Source organism: Garra rufa, chromosome 9, assembly GCF_049309525.1.
Source record: "Garra rufa chromosome 9, GarRuf1.0, whole genome shotgun sequence".
Lineage (NCBI taxonomy): Eukaryota > Metazoa > Chordata > Actinopteri > Cypriniformes > Cyprinidae > Garra > Garra rufa.
The window spans coordinates 34,750,754-34,770,631 of record NC_133369.1 but is presented as its reverse complement, the minus strand read 5'-3'; the positions used below and the strand labels follow the sequence as shown (position 1 = coordinate 34,770,631).

General features: G+C 36.7%; 1 protein-coding gene across 2 annotated transcripts in view; it reads right to left on the bottom strand.

The window, feature by feature from the left end:
• grb10b (growth factor receptor-bound protein 10b) overlaps positions 1 to 19,878 on the bottom strand; it is a 52,811-nt gene that overhangs the window by 7,957 nt on the left and 24,976 nt on the right. The window contains exons 1-7 of one of the 2 annotated variants that reach the window (XM_073846732.1): positions 9,992 to 10,269; positions 9,045 to 9,201; positions 4,121 to 4,236; positions 1,970 to 2,044; positions 1,496 to 1,633; positions 1,174 to 1,284; positions 882 to 980 (exon numbers count right to left, since the gene is read on the bottom strand). In XM_073846732.1, coding sequence (XP_073702833.1) covers positions 882 to 980; positions 1,174 to 1,284; positions 1,496 to 1,633; positions 1,970 to 2,044; positions 4,121 to 4,236; positions 9,045 to 9,201; positions 9,992 to 10,036 — 741 coding nt within the window. In that variant the 5' untranslated portion in view covers positions 10,037 to 10,269. Of the gene's footprint in view, positions 1 to 881; positions 981 to 1,173; positions 1,285 to 1,495; positions 1,634 to 1,969; positions 2,045 to 4,120; positions 4,237 to 9,044; positions 9,202 to 9,991; positions 10,270 to 19,878 lie in introns of those variants that run through there. The other variant, XM_073846733.1, reaches the window with a different exon arrangement.

The window sequence follows — 19,878 nt, the reverse complement described above, 5'->3', positions numbered from 1 at the left end:
GCAGGTTCTACATTAGAATAGCTAAGGAAAGAGAGAATGTTGTAGATTAGTCAGGGAAAGGATGTAGGGTTTAGATAAGCCTTGAAATGGGCATGGGTTCAAGAACAGTCAGGAAAAACACTGCAAAAAATGTTTTTCTAACTTAGATTGTTTATCTTGTTTCCAGCCAAAATATCTAAAAATTCTTAAATCAAGAAGGATTTTCTAGACAAGTAAAAATTATTTTCTTCAGAAAAACAAGTCAAAATTAAGTGCGTTTTTTTCTTAAAACAAGCAGAATAATCTGCCAATAGGGTAAGAAAAATAATCTTGTTTTCTGTTTAAAATAATTTTTTTTTTCTTACCCCATTGGCAGTTTCTAGATGAAAGGTGCAGATTTTGGAATAGCCAAAGAAAGGAGGGTGTTCTAGCTTAGTCAGGGAAATTAGTAATTTCTACATTAGCCAAGGAAAGAAATTTGTAGATTAGACACAGAAAGGAGGGTGTTTTTTTAGATTAGCCTGGGAAGAGCGAACATTCTAGATCAGCCTAGGAAAGACTGCAGGCTCTACTGCAGATCAGTTAAAGAAAGGGTATAGATACTAGATCAGTCAGGGACAAAATAATGTGTGGGTTCTAGCTCAGTTAGGAAAAGCAAAGATTCCTGATGAACAATGGAAATAATAAAGAATGCACACTTTAGAACAGCCAGTGAAATTGTTCAGGTTCTAGATCAGTCACTAAAAAGTGAAGGTAAAATAAACCAGGATAAGGATAATCCAAGTAAAGGGTGTGGGTCCTAGCTCAGTCAGGATAATGGCTCAGGCTCCAGATAAACCACAGAAAAGGTGCAGGTTCTAAATCAAGTCCATCAGCCAGTAAAATGGGGTTCAACTACCAACCTTGAAGAGTCTGTAGGCCGTCATCCAGCATGTTCTGCTCTGCTCGTCCTCTGCGCACAACATCCTCAGTTCTTTCACTTCATTCCTTACTTTGTTAGGCTGCAAATTAACATTATGCACAACATTAGTCTCTCTGCTCACTAAACTTTGTGAGATGTTTAACTGTGTTTTTCTGCATAAGGCAGTGAAATATTAAAAGCTTTATAGGCTGGATTTGTGTAGAATGTTTAACTTTTAACTTTTCAGAGCTTATCTACTTTAAGAGTTCTCATAACAGACCACATAAACTTACTTTTATGCAGAATTCGAAGTCAGTCGGTGCATTGTGCAGCTTTCTCCCTGTTATTACTGTAAAGACATTGCTGTCCTCCAGATCTGCTAGTAGCTGTAAATGCCTGGGCTCCTGTGAAAGATCAGCCAACAGCTCATGTCATTTAATGGATAAGGAGGGGAGAGGGCACTAAAAGAGCACTCAGAAATGGGGGAGGGGTCGGTTCTAACCAGCACCTGATGACATTAACAGAGGCCTGTACATGATGTAGACTGGTAAAACAGACTAGTCTTTTTTTAGAAAGAAAATCAAGTAGAATTTGAAGTTATGAAAGTTAACTTACCTTTGACGTTCCTTTTGTTGAGAAGTACAATCCTGACCGTCTTAAAAACACATACAGTTTCTTCCATGATTTCCTGCCCATTTCTTTCACATACAAATATCCCTGGATTTCAGGACAACTGCTGGAGTTTAAGAAGTTCTGGAGGTAAAAGAAGAAAACATTTGAAAGTTCAATAAATCAAGCAGTCAGGTAAGATTTCAGTGTGAAGTATTCACCACCAGGTTTTAACAAAGGTCTGAATGTGCTAATAAACCACTTATTAAAGTAATATTTTCTAAACTGGATATCCAGGAAGATTATGGGGGACACTTGCCAGAAAAATCTGACAAAATGTGTGTATATTTAGGGAAATGTTCTTTTGTCTTTAGTCGTCAGCTAGATTATAAGAGAGGGGTCTTGCAAAAAGTCAAATATGTATGGACTGATGTTAAAACATGGGGTGATGGGAAAAGAGAACACGTGTCTAAGTTGTACCTGAAGGAGCTGAGATGGGGGGATGGTCCCGTTGGTCTCCTGACACCAGGCAACCATTTGCTCTGGGAAGAAGTTCTGCAAAAAGAAAAAAAAAAACATGTTTAAGCTCACTACATGTATATGAAGGTTGTATAATGATTTTAAAATAACTTTGTGCATTTTCAGAAAAGTAATTCCAAACTAAATTGTTATCCTCTAAATACATACAGCAGCCCATTAAACTAAATGCACAGCCCATTAGTCTAAAATGCACAGCTATATGCATTCAGTGTTATAACTGTAATACCTGTTAGTGGCATCATGCAAAGTTAATCCTTGTATTAATGCTTTGAAACAGTAATTATATTGCTTAATAAAAGAAAAAAAAACTAATAATAATAATAAGAATGCAAACAAAGGGAAAGGGAAATCTTTAACAAAGGGAAAGGTTTTGTAATGATTGCAAAAGAAAGCCTGTCTTTAGTGGTTAAGGTAGATGAAAGAAAAGAGCAATTATTAGTTACAGTGCACATAATGTCTTAAAATTTTGCATTAGTACAGCATTGTATATAACCAGCAGCACCATGTTAAATGACAAACTAATATAAATTTACTGGGTTACTTATGTTTTCATAGCATTTCTAACCAATTGAATACATCAAACATCTGTTCTGTATTATATGTAAAGGATAATATGCAGTCAAATATTTGTTATTGCAAAATAATCATCACATCCTCAACATTGTTGTTGTGTCTCACCCTGAAGGGTTTTGTTGTTTATGCTAATAATCCGCTGATTTTACACTGTTTATCTTTTTACAGTTATTTATCAAATAAATAATAAATGGACATGAAATTTTTATAAGAGTTGAAATTATTTTACAATGTGAGAAGAAAGAGCCCATGGAGGGACATGAAACTAGAAGAGCTATGTGTGAAAATGGCTGCATAAATTTAACAGTAAATTTTCAGCCGCAGAATGATCTTTACCAAATCCAGATTTATCAGATATCAGTATTCTGTAAGCCACATTCAGCTGTTCAGGCCACATACTTTAATTCTTCCCAAATGGAAATACGTCAGGGTACAAACGCTTGGCAATCCCACAATCCACAAGTGATTGAACAATCATGGATGAGACAAATGGATGTAGAAATTATAACACTAATTTTCAGTGTCACATTAACTCTTAAAAATAAAGATGCTTCACGATGCTATAGAAGAACCCTTTTTGTCTAAATGGTTCCATAAAGAACCTTTAACATCTGAAGAACGTTTCTGTTTCAGGAAAGGTTCTTTGAGCCAAAAGAAGGTTTTTCAGATTATAAAAACTTAAGAAAGAGATGGGTTCTTTATAGAACCTTTGACTGAACGGTTCTTTGTGGAACCAAAAAATGTTTCTTCTATGGCATCGCTGTAAAGAACCTTTTAAAGCACCTTTATTTTTTAAAGAGTTGGGTGACAAACAATTTAGGGCAAACAAAAAATTTTGCTGACAATTGTCAGCATTGACTATGGTTACCATTGAATTCTATTGGTAATGACAGAACTTGCGACCATAGTTGCATTTGGGAAACACAACTAATATATAAAAAAAAATTAAATAGTATAATTAGTTTTTATTCATTTTATGGAAGCACATATATTTTGCTAAGTGCAAATGGAATGCAATCTGATCAGTAAAGATGCATGAAGTGACTGTGTGTAAATAGGCCTAAAGAAAGTGTTACAAAAGATTCTACAGTCAAGAGCGTACTTGTGTTACAGCGATTTAAAACACAGTGTCAAAGGTCGAAAAAAATCTTACGATTAAAGCACAGATTTCCTTCCCCTCTCTGTCTCCAGCTGAATTTACAAGAGAACTAAATGTTCATGAAAGTGTTTGATTACCAGCCCAAACAGTAAGAGGCATGGGTTTCTTTTGGCTTGTGTGAGAGAGAGTGTGAGAGCAGCTCACTGAACTGGAATCATGTCACTTGATATCTGCATCTACCAAGTAAGACTGAAAACAGTCCATTAATGTGAGGAACTTTCCTTCAGCGCTAATCCGTGTCACGTTACTTATGTACCTACCGACACCTGCACCTACACTACGGGAAGGAAATAAACATAATCTACAATCACCTTAACCTAATTAAGAAATAGTTTAAGCGAGGTCTTGGATTAACTTACCAAAGGATTTCTAAAGAATTCATATTTGGCATAGTTCTTCCTGAAGAGAAATTTACTCTCACTGGTCATTGACACCTGCACTTGGACAACCAGTTCATGGTCTTCTAAACATCTCTCTGTGGAATTATGGAGAAAAAAGAATTAGGTCAAAATGAGATATGTACACACTGTATTCACTTCAAAATCTGTATTGCCCTTGTGAAAATGTCTGTGTTTATAGACATATGACATAAATGCATCTTTGTAACCAAAGACTCAAATGTGATGTAATATTTGCATCTTGAATGACATCATTGTCTGTTAGCATTCATGCAGGCAGACAAAAAATAAACAGGGTGAGTGATCCCTGCCTGATGAAAAGAGAGTTTGTCTGGAGCAGATAAACCCCCCCGCACACCACCTCTCTCTCCCCACCCCCCATTCAGCTTAACCAGTACAGGGACTTACTGACTCCATCTGATCTATGCATAAATTGATCTCTATTTAGTTTCCCTGCATTTCTCACAAGCTATCGGTCTGAATAATGGCGTAGCTAATGTGGCTAATGCTGCCCATGAACACTCAAAAAACTGACCCTGAACCCTTACTTGAACACGTTCTTTATCCAACCGTGGAACAATTCAAAGGGCTTGTTTGGCAACAGGAAATTATAGGGGGTAAGTTCCACCAACCCAACAAACATCCTTAAGGGGCAATCACACTTTTGCACTTTTCATTCCATTTACTGCCGTTTATTCGCATTCGAATATGTGACCCTGGACCACAAAACCAGTCGTAAGTAGCATTGGTATATTTGTAACAATAGCCAACAATTGTATTGGGTCAAAATTATAGTTTTTCTTGTATGCCAAAATTCATTAGGATATTAAGTAAAGATCATGAAGATATTTAGCAAATTTCCTACTGTAAATATATTAAAACTTAATTTTTATTAGAAATATGCATTGTTAAGAACTTAATTTGTACAACTTTAAAGGCAAGTTTCTCAATATTTAGATTCTAGATTCTATTTCAGATTTTGAAATAGCTGGATCTCGGCCAAATATTGTCATATCATCAATATAAAGCTTATTTATTTATTTTAGATGATGTATAAATCTCAATTTCAAAAAAATGATCCTCATGACTGGTTTTGTGGTCTAGGGTCACATATTGAAGACAGCAAATTTCACTGCGTTCCAAAGTTCAATTTTGGTGAGCTCTGCCATGCAAATTTGTATCACATGGTCATGTGTGACCAATAGAAGTCTTATATATCATGGCATGACCTCTAAGCATTGCAGTAAAGTTGAGTAGATTCCATATATTAAATAGATTATATGACTGATGAGTCATTAAAAAAAGATGCTGCAATATGAGACAACATATTACAACCATCAGTGTTCATTGAAATTGTGCATGCTCAAAGTCTAGCATTTTCCAACATACAGAGTAAGAAGTGTGAGAGGTGAATGGTGAGAGAAAATCTGAGAAAATGCAGAAGAAACTATGATGTTTTAATACAAGGTTAAACTACGTAAAATGTACTTCTAAAGTGCGATATAGAATAAAAACAAACACCCCCCTAAAGGCTTCTGATTTCTGAGGTTTTTAGCACTAAAGCAATTCTAATCACACATTTTTGGGTAACATTATTCTCAATACAGACAGTTTAAAAAAGTTTACTTAACCTAAAATGGCCTTCATGTGGTAATATTGAAATGATCGAAATAACTAAATTATTTGTTTCTTTTTCTTGTTGAGGAAAACATTTTAGGATTTCTCTTTATATAGTGGACTTCTATGGTGCCCCCGAGTTTGAACTTCCAAAATGCAGTTTAAATGCAGCTTCAAAGGGCTCTAAATGATCCAAGCCGCGCAAGAAGGGTCCTATCTAGCAAAACAATTGGTTATTTTCTTTGAAAATGTACAATTTATATCCACAAGTTTCCGGGGGCACTACTGTAAAAAAGAACGTGGGTACAACTTGTGTTTTTCGGATCATTGTTTACTTTGTAAAGTTGCACACCTTTATGAGAGATGTCATTACGGTGCTTAGGGACAACATGTGCTGTTTGAATTTGTGTTCCCACATCATTAGCAAGTTTAAATCGCTACATCTTGAATGACTGTCAACTAGTGATATGACATATGAACCGAGGCATCAGAGCTTGCGTTAAAGGGCATGCCAGATGAAGCCTTCGACTGTCTTGAACCGGAATACACAGAGTTGACGCAGAGCTGGACAAGACAAGCATTTGGTTGGTAGTTAAAAAGTATATAAATTGTACATTTCGCTAGATAAGACCCTTCTTCCTCCTTCTTCCTTTGGAGCTGCATTTAAACTGCATTTTGAAAGTTCAAACTCAGGGGCACCATAGAAGTCCACTATATGGAGAGAAATCCTTAGATGTTTTTCTCAAAAAACATAATTTTTTTACAACTGAATTAAGAAAGACATAAGCTTGAAAACTCCAGCACATTATTAAAAAATATCCTTTAAAGCATAATGAAAGAATGTGTTTTATGGTTTAAAATGACATTAGGGTGAGTGATGACTGAATTGTTTTATTTTTGAGTGAACTACTCTTTCATGGTAAGAACCACACATTTTCACTTACGTTACATTGCAAAAAAAAGTGCAACTCTGCTTTTTCCACCACTTTTGTTTCTTTCTGCAGTCACTGTGTCTAGAAAGCATATAGCAATTATTCACCCTAACAACAATTTTGTACATGTGTATCAATTTATGCGCACTTTAATCCACTTTACGACAAACCCTGTTTATGACTTTTCCCCACAACACATCCATCTTGAAATGACGCTTGATACAGAAGTACTCTGAAGTGACAAGCTTTTCCATCATCCCGCCGTTCAATATTTGGCTTAGTAAGGAGAGAGTCGGGCATTGCAGAGAGATGATGTCATGCTTTCGCTCAACCACACTTCGCACTATTCTAGCAGAGTGCATCCATAACAAATGAGAAACGGACATGCTTTGACATTTTAAACCCAGCCTGTTTCGCATATAAAATGAAGCATTTGTCCAAACTGTTTGTGTCAGTGTAGCAATGCAGCAAAAAGTGATTCAAAACATGCATCATTATATTATTATTAATGTCTCAGGGTTACCAAATATTGATATTTGGTATCAACATAACAACACATACTTTCAGAGACCAGGATTACCTTAAATAAGTGTAACAAAACTAACTTAACTACATTTTCCAGTATGACAATAGATCTGCTTTACAAAAGGTTTAGCTTTTACAGTAACAAACTATTTTTGCTAAAAAAAAAAAAAAAAAAAAAAATGTATGTAGTGATGTAATATGACGAAACTACATTAGTAATTGACATTGTATTTCACAAACTTTGCAATTAAGCAAGCTGAGGTAGCATTTAGAAGTCTGATTAATGTTAGTAAAAAAATTCATTCAGATAAATTGGTTCAAATTAGCATTCCATCAACTGACCGTATATTTTATGATGCTGTTCATCGTGTTCATCGTCGTGTTTTCATCAGATATAGCATGTTTGTGTGTGTGTGCGTGTGTGTGTGTGTGTGTGTGTATATATATATATATATATATATATATATATATATATCATCGCTTTTGTGTCAGATAAACATGATTAAATTGTTACATTTGATTAAAAAGGATCAGTGATAAAGCAATATATTTTCATTATCCTCTTTAATATCTGAAATGTAGTTAGCTACTGACTACAGATGTAGTACCTACTGTTTTATTAATAGCTTATAATGTAGCTTATAATGTTAACCACTTCAAATTATGTGTAGACTGTAGATTTTGGCAGTTTCGAAGAGTTTCAACGGTTTAAAAATTCCCCAACATTTCCCGAAATTCCCTAATCATCTTTTGTATCACTACACTCACTAGGAAACTGAAAGTATAATAGAACATTGAAAGAACGACGAAAGAATGATGATACAGAGAAGGGGAGCAGGATGTCTGTTGAAAATAAAAAGAAAACGGTTTGCCAAATAAAACAAATAGTTGGAATGGAAAACGAAATCCTGTCCAGACCACGTACTCGGGTGGCTGAACTTCCTGTATGACTCGTTGCCCTGGGCTGACTTCAGTTCTACTAGCAAGCCTCACGTTCACAACACAGGTTATTTGAGGTAACCAATTAACACACAGCATGCGTTAGCCTAGAGATTTGCCCACAACATGTGCACTCTGACAGCAACCGTCAACGTCAAAAAACCTACTGACCATGTTTGAGTTTAAAGCGCTAAGAGCTAAAGCAGTACTTCTTAACCAGTGAATCACAGGTCTGATAAGGTCGACAGCAGGGAAGAAAAAAGAAAAACACTGTAATTACAAACAATGTTATCCAATTAATTATATAACTGTGTGCCCAATCAAAGTCTATGATATTTAAACACAAATTCATCTGTTCAACTATGCAAGGTAAAAGTTAATATGATTTAAACTACTTTACCTATAGATTAAAATTCATATAAACATGGTTTGTGCAGACCACAATGTAAGGTTTATTTATTTTTGGCAATAGAGTTAAAACATCTAGGTTAAATCTTGTATCATAAGGTGTCGGGTCATCTTTAAAATTGTGTCCTGAAGCACAAAACACATGAATATCAAATGCTTGACTCTAAAGCACCAGAACCAGTACCAGTTCTACTCTTGGGGAACCTAACTTCCTGTTATGTCTCTGCGTGAGACGGGATTTCCCCCGGCGACCGTTAATCAATTACCCTCCGCCTGAGGACATAAAAGGATGAATCAAGGTAGTCTGTCTTCTTCTCTTACATGGTCATCATTGATTTCAAATCCAGCACAAAAGACCCTGTAATTACGGCATCTAAAGAGGTTGACGCACACACAGACACTTTAAAACAGCTCTATAAATTCACTCGCTCCACTCTAGCCTAGAAAACTAGCAAGCCAGTTACCGAGTCCCAGGGCTGGATGATGCTCCACAAGCGCCCAACTGTTATCGTCCACACAATGGTTTTTATAGACGAGAAACTGGCACAGGTCTCGCGCCGTCATGTCGGCTGGGATCTCCACCACCTTTCCCATCCCGTCCTCGCTGAAGATTTTAATGATCTGAAATACATGAAAAAATATTTTAGATATGATGTTGAGATTAAATTAAAACAGCAGGAAAAAATTTGTATGGAAAAACACATTTACACACTAGGAAATTTTACTGCGTCACAAGACAATTTTATTTTCAGGGCTACAACGGAAATAAAATAAACATTAAATAGTGAAACACAACCGCATTTTATTTGACGCTACGATATCTTCATACAAATAAGAGAATATATGAAACTCTTCTAAGGCTTTGACCCAGAGTGTAAAGCCTTTCATGGTCAAATCCAGGTCTTTTCACATCCAAATTCCATGTCTAGACTACATCCTTACTAATATGAGTAGGAAAAGCTACAAAAAAAATGTTTAATACGAAATAGTTTTGTGCTCGACACTAAATGAGTCCCGTGCCATTGTGTCCCCTTCAACGCACACATACTAGCTTTTCTCGAAAATTCTCTATTCCTATTTGCAACATTGCTCACACGTTCTGAAATCTTTCATACGTTTTCTCACCCAGCACACTTCAGCCCACAACACATACATTCAGAAATCTGTTACGCCAACCTTTACAGTTTTTCCACGACATTTACTCTGACAAATTCCATCATTCACTCAAACTGTGGAAGCAACCGTTCCCGTCACGCTCTATTTTCGATTTTCAGTTTCATTCTACAGGTTCTATTTTCCTCCCCACTACAGACGAACACCAACTCCCCAGACTCTTCTAGTCGCCTACGGGGAGAGGGATTCTGAAGTAGCCAGGAGAAGCTGCACATTTGGGGCTGAGGAGAAATCTTACCTCCCCAGGCCTGAGCAGGCAACAGTCAGGAGAACACGATGGCATTTTCCCCAGCAGCCTGTGTCCTCCTCCACACTCTGAGAGACGAACCAGCTCCCCGAATGTCTCCACAAGAGAGAAAAAAAAGGAAAAAAAGCAGTTCCGATGCTTTGCAGATGCTTCTTCCTGTCAGTGGCTCAGCGTATCCTACCTGTCACAATCTCCCTCCTTCTCTTTCTCTCTCTGTCTAGCTTTGGCGCAGGACAGAGCATGCAGATGGCACTGTTTCCAGCTTGGCAGACAACTTGCCTCTGTTCCCCTCACAAAGGGTTACAGCCACAGGCTTTTAGGTAGTGAATCAAACCACACTTCCCTAACCAATCATAGGGCTAGCTCAAGCTGATGTAATCATTCCCACACAGACACAGTCGCACACACACACACACACACACACACTCACACACGCACACACATCGACAGACGCACATACACAGACGTGCAGTCATACGCACGCACAGCCTTAACTTTTCTTTCCCCCTTCTGCATAGCTTCAGTTTCTTTTCGCTCTTGAAAGGAACGGCTCGTTTTTATCAGCTCATTTGTTTCCTCTGAAGTGGGGATGGCGATAGGACTGGACAGACAATGCTTCTCGGCTGTCTAAACCTTAATTTTCCAGAGTCTTGAACGAGTTTCGTGTGAGGACTTGTTGAAAGTTTTCTTACTTTCAAAAGCCCAGCTTTGAAGTTCGAAGTTTGAAGCCAGAAATTTCTCTCACGACAGGGCAAGACTCATTACAGCTGAAATGAAACAAATGCCAGCACTTGAGACACTGCTCACTGCCTTCCCCCCAGCCAAACTTTATGCCAACATTCCTCCACTAAAGCCGAGGAAAAAAACGAAAAGCAAACCCCAGTGGTTTCATTGGTGACCCCTGAATTCACACACATACACACACAAACCTAAACACACATGCAAACAAGAAGTCAGAAGCAAACTTTCAGACAGCTAATTCAACAGAAGACGAACACAAAGAGTCTACACCCACCCATTTCTCTGGAAGTGAATTGACTTTTTCTCTTTAATGGACCCAGAGTTTCATCTCAAGGCTTCATCTCTCTCGTTTTTGACACTTGCACGCATATCTGCTTGGCCGCCCCTGCTAAAATTAACTTTCTGTGACCACAGGAAACCGGACAGAATGGATGACTCAATCCTTTTCAATCCTTTAGGAGACTATTTCAGTTATGGGGGTGGGGAGGAAGGGAGAGAGCGAGAGGAAGTCGGGGATAGAGGGCTGGAGGGAGTACTGGAATCAATCCAGAAGAAAGAGTCAGTAGGGGTGGTAACATAAAAGGTATGCAAACTCTCCAGCGCTCCAGCTGGCTTGACTGCTCCTCCTCTTCTCCTCCTCCTTCTCCTCTCTTTCACTCATCACTCTACCATTTAGGCAGTTAGAGGGTAGACGACTGGGTCAGATATGTGCACACACCATCTCATAGCGTCATAAGCTGCAGCCATGTCATGTAATGTGCAGTGTGTCCATTATTACCCTACTGACCCATATTGCCACATGGTGACTGTTGAACTCTATATAGGCATTTTTCTGTAAATCTCTGCAATGTCATCTTAAAGTGTTTATTGATTTATTATTATTTTTTAACTTTTGCCATTTTTATAGTATAATATTCGGGGACATAACATTATCACTAAAATCTTTATATCTACGTTCACCTCCTACTTTTTGACACATAATTATTATATTATATAGGGCCATCACTAAAATTCACAGGGCTTTGGAGAAAAATTTTAATGGGTCAGCCCACTTTGTATTCAGATAAACCACAGAGAAGTTTATTCCCTCCATCCATCTCCCTGATGATGACCCTGTGAGGACAAAAATTACTAAAAGTAAGAAAATGGTAGTGAATGGAAATGGAAGTTCAAATTTGTGTCAGCTGTACGCCTGTGCAATTTGAATATGTGAAAAAGCAAAAAAGATTTAAGAGCTGAAGAAAAGGGCAAAATTTTCTATAAATAGCGTGCAACATCTGTCTCTCAAACAAAGTTATTGCATGGCTTTAAAACACTTGGAATACAGACAAGTCATATGGACTACTCATGATATTAAGCTTGACACAATATGCTATTTTGACAAAATTTCTTTGACATCCTTCAAAACGTTGTATGGGTTTCGAATGAGTAAATGATGACCAAAACTATTTCTTTATGTGTCTGAGCACACACGCTAACCGCTAGGCTACAACTCTGACAAGTGTTTGTTTCCAAAATGGTCTAAAACAACGAAGGAACTTTTTCCATTGCAAATCTGGAAGTCATTGGAATCTTTCAGAGCCCTGAAGAGCCTCCAGAGCATAGCTAAATCTCCTATTTACTAAGAAAAACAAAGATTAGTTAGCAATCAGATTGCTATGAGCAAATGAATGCATCAGCCATGAGATGTTCCAGTCCATCCCAAAATAGATATATTAAGTTACATAACACAATTATATTGTCACGCAGGAGCCTTTTTCCCGACAGTGTCGAGAAAAAAAAAAAAAAAAACACATTACGTGAATTAATGTCTTCGGGTTGTTAATTCATCAGTAAGTCAAGTAAGTAAGTGACAGAATTGGCATTAATGAAGCCAACTAATATTACCACACCTAGTTTTCCAGTAGGTGATTAAAGTTGTTAGAGGAAAGGAATGGAATTAACTTTCAGTTCCAGGCTAAGACCCACACTTCCTGTCTTTCTTCTTTCCTGTTTTCCAGTGTGCTCATGTCTTTAAATCACAAAGACTAAATACCCTGCTGAAAAAACCAGCATATGCTGGTTAGGTATGTTTTGGTGCTGGGATGCTGGTTTTAGCTGGTATATGCTGGTCCTTTGCTGGTTTATGCTGGTCCCTTGCTGGTTTTTGCTGGTTTATGCTGGTCATGTTGCTGGTTAATGCTGGTCCTTTGCTGGTTTATGCTGGTCCTTGACCAGCAACATGACCAGCATAAACCAGCAAAGGACCAGCATTAACCAGCAAAGGACCAGCATAAACCAGCAAAGGACCAGCATAAACCAGCAAAGGACCAGCATATACCAGCTAAAACCAGCATCCCAGCACCAAAACATACCTAACCAGCATATGCTGGTTTTTTCAGCAGGGTAGACAAGTGTTTTAGAGAATAAAGTGACAGTTCTACTACCCAGTAATTTTCTACACATTTTTAAAGGAATCTGGTTTATATAGAAGTGTCAGTTTCATTTATGTTCTGAACCATATGTATAAATAACATATTTTATATATCTGTCCAAGGACTTTCCCCAAGGCCCTATGGATTGAAAACCTTGGAAACAGATAAATTCCTGAATGCTATTTTACATACTGTAGGTATACATATCTGTAGAAATGGCAATAAATACATCTAAAAGAATACATGAATACATTCAAATGCTGTAAGAAGAACTTTTAGTTTTAATAAAACTCTTACAGTGTATGTCCTGGTGTATGCTCGCATTATGTCTAAGTAACATTTTACTAAACATTCATGTTTTTTCTACTATTCAAATACCTGCATAGACATTGTTTTATCATCTCAGACCAACTTTCAATATGAAAATATGACAATATTACAAAATGGTAAAAATTAGATTTAATATTCATTGTGTGAAAGTTATTTATATGACTGTCACACAGTTTTGGTATAATTATCACTACAAAAAAAAAAATCCTTCAAATGTGTACTTCACCAAGGGAACAAAAGTAATGTGATAAAACATGTGCTGTTTGGAAAAAAGAAAATAGAATTTGTAATCACAATATTTTGTATTCACTTCGAATCAAGTTTAACAAAATGATGCAAAAAGTGTGACAATATTATAACAATAGCTAAAATTCAGGATCAAAAATGTTTTTGTCATATTACTTATGTATTTGAATTCATCACACTGACTGTCGGGTAAAATGGGCCTTACCACATCCTATTTACATAATAATAAAAAAACAGCTTTTAGAATTTATTATCCCACAAAATGTGTTGCTCTGTTAATATTTAATAAGAAAAAATAAATAAATTAGAAGAATTTCTACAGTCATAGACTATAGGACTGTTGAAAAAGCAAATTTTCCTTAAGGTGTGCCTTTAGCCCCGATGTACCTCATTATTTACCATGTAAGATGTTACTTACAAGACGCTTGTTGTAAATTATCCATTGAAGAATGTGTGTAAATGACGCATGAGACAAAAATCTAGTCTGACAGGATGACCTCAAAATGCTTTGGAAAATGCCATTGTCATCACTGGTACTGCAACCCTGTAATTCTCCTCTGGCCCGGAAAATGATTGACTGTAAGTCATCTATTGATGAGCATGACAAGTTCACCCTCCCTCCTCCCCTCAGGTTTACAAGTGCCTTTTTAATGACCAGACTCCTCCTCCGAATTGTTGTGTGCGGAGGGCTGAGGCCTGACTTTACCTCTAATGAGACAGTGAGACAAAACCAGAGCAGGAACAATCAGAGGGCTCTGGAAAAACTATGAGACACTGCCAGGCGACCATGGGACTCTAGCTAACCCCTTTATCACTCCTGGCTGCCTGCCTGGTTAACTGTGCTGATTCATGAATCAAGCATCAAACACTCCTTGTTGTATAATTATTGTGTCAGATTGGGTTTAACAAATTGCAACAATATCTGTCTTTATATATATTCATTAATACACCACGCGAAAGCTCAAATAAACTTGAGGCCCAACTGATCAACAAGCATTTTGTGTTGTATAGAAAAGAACAGATGTGACATTCTGAACCCCTTTTGTGTTCCATGAAAATAAAAGGAATAGGAGTTTGGAGCAACATTAGAGTAGGTGGATGATGACAGATTCTGTGGAAACCGTGGCTTGACTGAATGGGTGGCTTGATTGGACTGAAATTTTGCCACATCTATTAGACTAATACTTTTATTTATCTACAACAATCTTTAAAAATAATCTATATAATATAATATATAAAATAATCTAATAATATATATATATATATAATATATATATATATTGGAAGGTGAATTAACTCCACAAAAATCTGTAAATTAATGGGAATCATGGTTCTGCATGAACCATTTGTTAGAAAAGCTCACAAAAAGCAATTTTATTAAATATTGCACCTCTAAATTGTATGGAAATTTGTTTCCACCACTGAAGAAAAAATAAAAAAGAGTAATTGCAACTTTTTATCTCACAATTCTGACTTTTTTCTCAGAATTGTAAGATCTGAAGTCACCACCAGTTATAAAGCAAAAATCGAACGATAAGGAGTCACAATTGTGTGTTGTAAAGTCAGAATTGCAAGATATAAACTAGTAATTCTGTTTTTGTTCTCATATCTTACAATTCTGTCTTTATAACATGCAACTGCAATAAACTTGCAATTTGTAAGAAAATAGTTTTTTCCCCCTCAGAATTGGACTTTATAACTCACAATTACAAGTTAATATCTCACATTTCGGAAATGCAAAAAAAAAAAACAGTCAGAATTGCAATTATATCTCGCAATTCCTACTTTATTTCTTACAACTGATACCCTGGAAATCCAGAGGTCTTGCGAGAGCACAATTTGAATTCAATCTGGCATCGAGCAATGATCCACATTACTGCATTACGTAAGCAGTTCTGGGAACAAATCAAATCGGTGTATCTGATGTAGGCGGGCCAGAGGCGAGCTAAGCTGATGACGACAGCGCTCCGACGTCCGGAATCATTAGTAAACAGATGAACACCAGTTGTTTGAAACGGCTTTGGCCGCTACAATGAACGAGTTAGACTTGGCTTTTCATATAAAAGAGGAACAGAAAACCACGCTCAAATCGTTCCTTTGTAAGAAGGACTTTTTTGCTGTTTTGCCGACTGGATACGGCAAGAGTTTAATCCATCAGTTAGCTCCGCTGGTAGCTAAGCGTATGGGGCTTAGTGAAAACTTAGTGATTGGTCGTGGCGTTATCCAATTGCGTGCATTGAGAGTTTCAAATGCATGCTTGGTGCCGCCCCTCCAGTTAGACACTTTTCATTGCTCGATGCCAGACCCTTAATCTTAATAGATTAGGGTCTGGATTTTTCCAGGCTATACAACTGCAGTTGTGAGTTTATATCTTGCAATTCTGACTTTAAAACTTGGTTATACATTTCTCACAAATGTAAATTTATATCCCTCAATAAAAGTCAGAATTGTGAGATAAAAAGTCGCAATTACCTTTTATTTTTTTATTAAAGGGATAGTTCACCCAAAAATGAAAATTTCATGTTTATCTGCTTACCCCCAGGGCATCCAAGATGTAGGTGACTTTGTTTCTTCAGTAGAACACAAATGAAGATTTCTAACTCAAACTGTTGCAGTCTGTCAGTCATATAATGGATCAAAGTAAATAATGATATAAATACTGTTCAGTTTCTTGCACAGACTGATCGTTATGTGTCTCAAGACCTTAATGCATCGTAACGAGCCGCAGGGTTTAATTTGGTTTTGTCCAAAATTCTGTGTCTGTTTTTTTTACTCTTAAAGATTTGGTAACCATTGACTGCCATTATATGACTGACAGAGTTAAAAATCTTTGTTTGTGTTCTACTGAAGAAACAAAGTCAACTACATCTTAGATGCCCTGGGGGTAAGCAGATAAACATCACATTTTCATTTTTGGGTGAACTATCCCTTTAAGTGGCAGAAACGGGCTTCCATAAAAATGTCTTAACACATTATACCAACAATTAAACCTTTTTGTTTGTATTGTCACCATATTTATCAGCCATTGCTTTTGGGTACTGACAATGTCAAACAGATTATAATAATGTTCTCTATCTATTGTAACAAAGACAGTGTTTTTGACTTGGACACTCCTATCAGATGACACAACTCCAAAAATGTAACATCGACTATATGATTAACCTTGAGCTAAAATAAGCCAGCACTGCCTTTTGGTTACAATGTAGTCTCTGGTGGGCCAAAAAGTGCTGAGCTTGCTTTACAGCTCTGACTGTAGTCTTCACCACACCAAGGTTTCAATGAACTACAAACAGAACTGATCATCATCAAAACACCCCCACACAATGGAGGAGAAGACAGGAAGAAAGAAAAATAAATAAGGTAAAATAAGGTTAAATAAATCTTTCATAAATCGTAATAATAATGTCATTATTTTGATTAATATAATGGCTTACAAACATTTTTAAGCTTTAACAAGTTTAAATGCTTTATAGAAATATTTTTAAGTTAGGACAAGTACAAACACACACAAAGAGAGAGAGAGAGAGAGAGAGAGAGAGAGAGAGAGAGAGAGAGAGAGAGGGGGGTATGAAATGTAATTTAAAGAAAATGATTCCAATACAGCACTTGGAAGGATATAAATCTTAAACAGTCCATTCGGCATATTTTTTTGGCAAAAGGCTTTCTTTTTCATCTGGGCCGGCAAGCGGAAGAACAGAGGGACTATATATAGATCACACGGACACTATCAGTGTGGATGAATCCCTGCTGTCCGATCCTTTGGCCCCTCATCTCCCTCTCAGCCACACACGTAGGCACTAACAATCCAGTCCTGAATGGACAGCCTCTTTAGCCTTTAGTATCCAACTGAGATAAAACCAAAGAAGAGCCAAATATTTCCCCAATAGGACTAGGGAGTTTAATATTGTCCTTGGGCCGCAGGGCGGCTCATTCAGCCCAACAGCAGATCATTGTCTGTTTGGGGACGAAAACCCAGCACACAAAAAGAATGACATCATTACTTTTGATTTAACAGTCGTTTCAGGGCAAGCAGCACTGTACCAATTCTTCCCATTCATGCCACCCAGACACTAACTCCTCCTCTCCATAACCAGAGGAACTAAAGGCCATTCACTCACATGGCAGAGATCCATTTCACAGTTAAAGGATTCACACAAAGAGATTCTGATTGATGTGTGATGAAATCTAGATATGTATGATGCAAGCTGTGTCAACTTCCACTAGCTTAACCTTCATCTGTCACATGGCTTGTTACATGTAGGAGCTTAAAGTGGATATCCGTTGTCCTTTGGATGTCTCCAAAAGAAAATTCACTTGACAAAGTCTTATACAACAACTTTAGCGTCATTCGTCAATTTGAACTTGAGCATGGTCGGACTTTTGGCTTTGATCCTACTGTACTTCTTGGCCTTGACAAAGACAGGGTTTACGTTAAAGAAAATATAAATTTCTAAACACTGTCCAATAAAACTTTTCAATTGTATTATTTATTTTTAGTATTTATTTTTATGACTTTAAATGTTAATTGTGTCATTTCTGTGAATTCAGTATAGAGTTAGTTCACCCAATCATTAATTACTCACCCTCATGTTGTTCTAAACCCATAAGTCTTTGGAACACAAATTAAGATATTTTTGATGAAATTTATGAAAAAAAAAAAATAAATAATAATAATAAATAACTTTATTCAACATTTCTTCTCCTTTGTGTCACCCTAGAGCCATTTTGGAGAGTATGTGGAGAGGCTTTGTGGTACTCCCCAAAATGGCAATAGGGTGAAGCAGAGGAGAAGAATTGTTAAATAAAGTTCTTTTAGTTTTTTTGCACAAAAAAAAGTATTCTAGTAGCTTCATAAAATTATGTTTGAACGACTGATGTCACATAGACTCCATAGTAAAGCAATAATTTACACAAAAATTTCAATTCTGTCATGATTTAGGTAAAAAACACGATTTATGCAAATATGTGAATGATGCTTTTAGCAACGCAAGATGAATTTGTGTAGTTGCATTCCAAAATGTGACAACAAAATGTTTAACCTAATAAAATACTTACAGTTGAAGTCAAAAGTACATACACCTTGCAGACTCTGCAAAATGTTAATTATTTTACCAAAATAAGAGGGATCATATAAAATGCATGCTATTTTTATTTAGTACTGACCTGAATAAGATATTTCACATAAAAGATGTTTACATATAGTCCACAAGAGAAAATAATTCAATTTATAAAAATGACCCTGTACAAAAGTTAACATACACTTGATTCTTAATATTGTTTTGTTATTTGCATGATCCACAGCTGGGTTTTTTTTTTGTTTGTTTGTTTGTTTTTGCTTAGTAATAGTTGTTCATGAGTTCCTTGTATGTTCTAAACAGTTAAACTGCCTGCTGTTGTTCAGAAAAACCCTTTGGTTTTTGGCGTTGTGTACACATCCTCATTTTGTTAAAAAGTTTTCATCCCCCCCCCAAACACAGTATTAAGAATCAAGTGTATGTAAACTTAAGAAAAAAAAAAAAAAAAAAAAAAAAAAACATAACATGCATTTTGTATGATCCTTCTTATTTTGGTCAAATAATTAACATTTTGCAGATTCTGCAAGGTGTATGTAAACTTTTGACTTCAACTGTCCCTCATGACGTTTGAGGTTTGTGTTGCCATATCTGATGTAGTCTGCATACAGTATGTGTGCGCTAATCAATTTATTTGATTTGTACAGAGCCTCAAAGGCAGCCAATCTCAGTTCCTGGTGAGCCTCTGTCCTGCAGAGTTTAGCTTCAACCCTAATTAAACGCACCTGATCCAGCTAATCAAGTTCTTTGGGATTATTTGAAAACTACAGGTAAAGCCAAATTCACACTACAGGATTTTAAGCCTGATTTAAGCCTGATTTGCATATCAACGATCTTGATGGCAAGTTGGGCTATGACCAGGAGAAAGACTCCACTACTCAATGACGCATCAAAAGAGGCTTGCCGGCGCCTCGCCGATGTCAAACAAATATCAAGCATGCAAAATATCTGAACTGATTGATCGGCTTGGTATTGCGACAAGCTACTGCCAATGAGATAGCAGCAACATAGCTTTAGGAAAAGTTTGGACACAAGAAATGGAGCGATTGTTTTTTTAGAACAGATCATGGCGCAA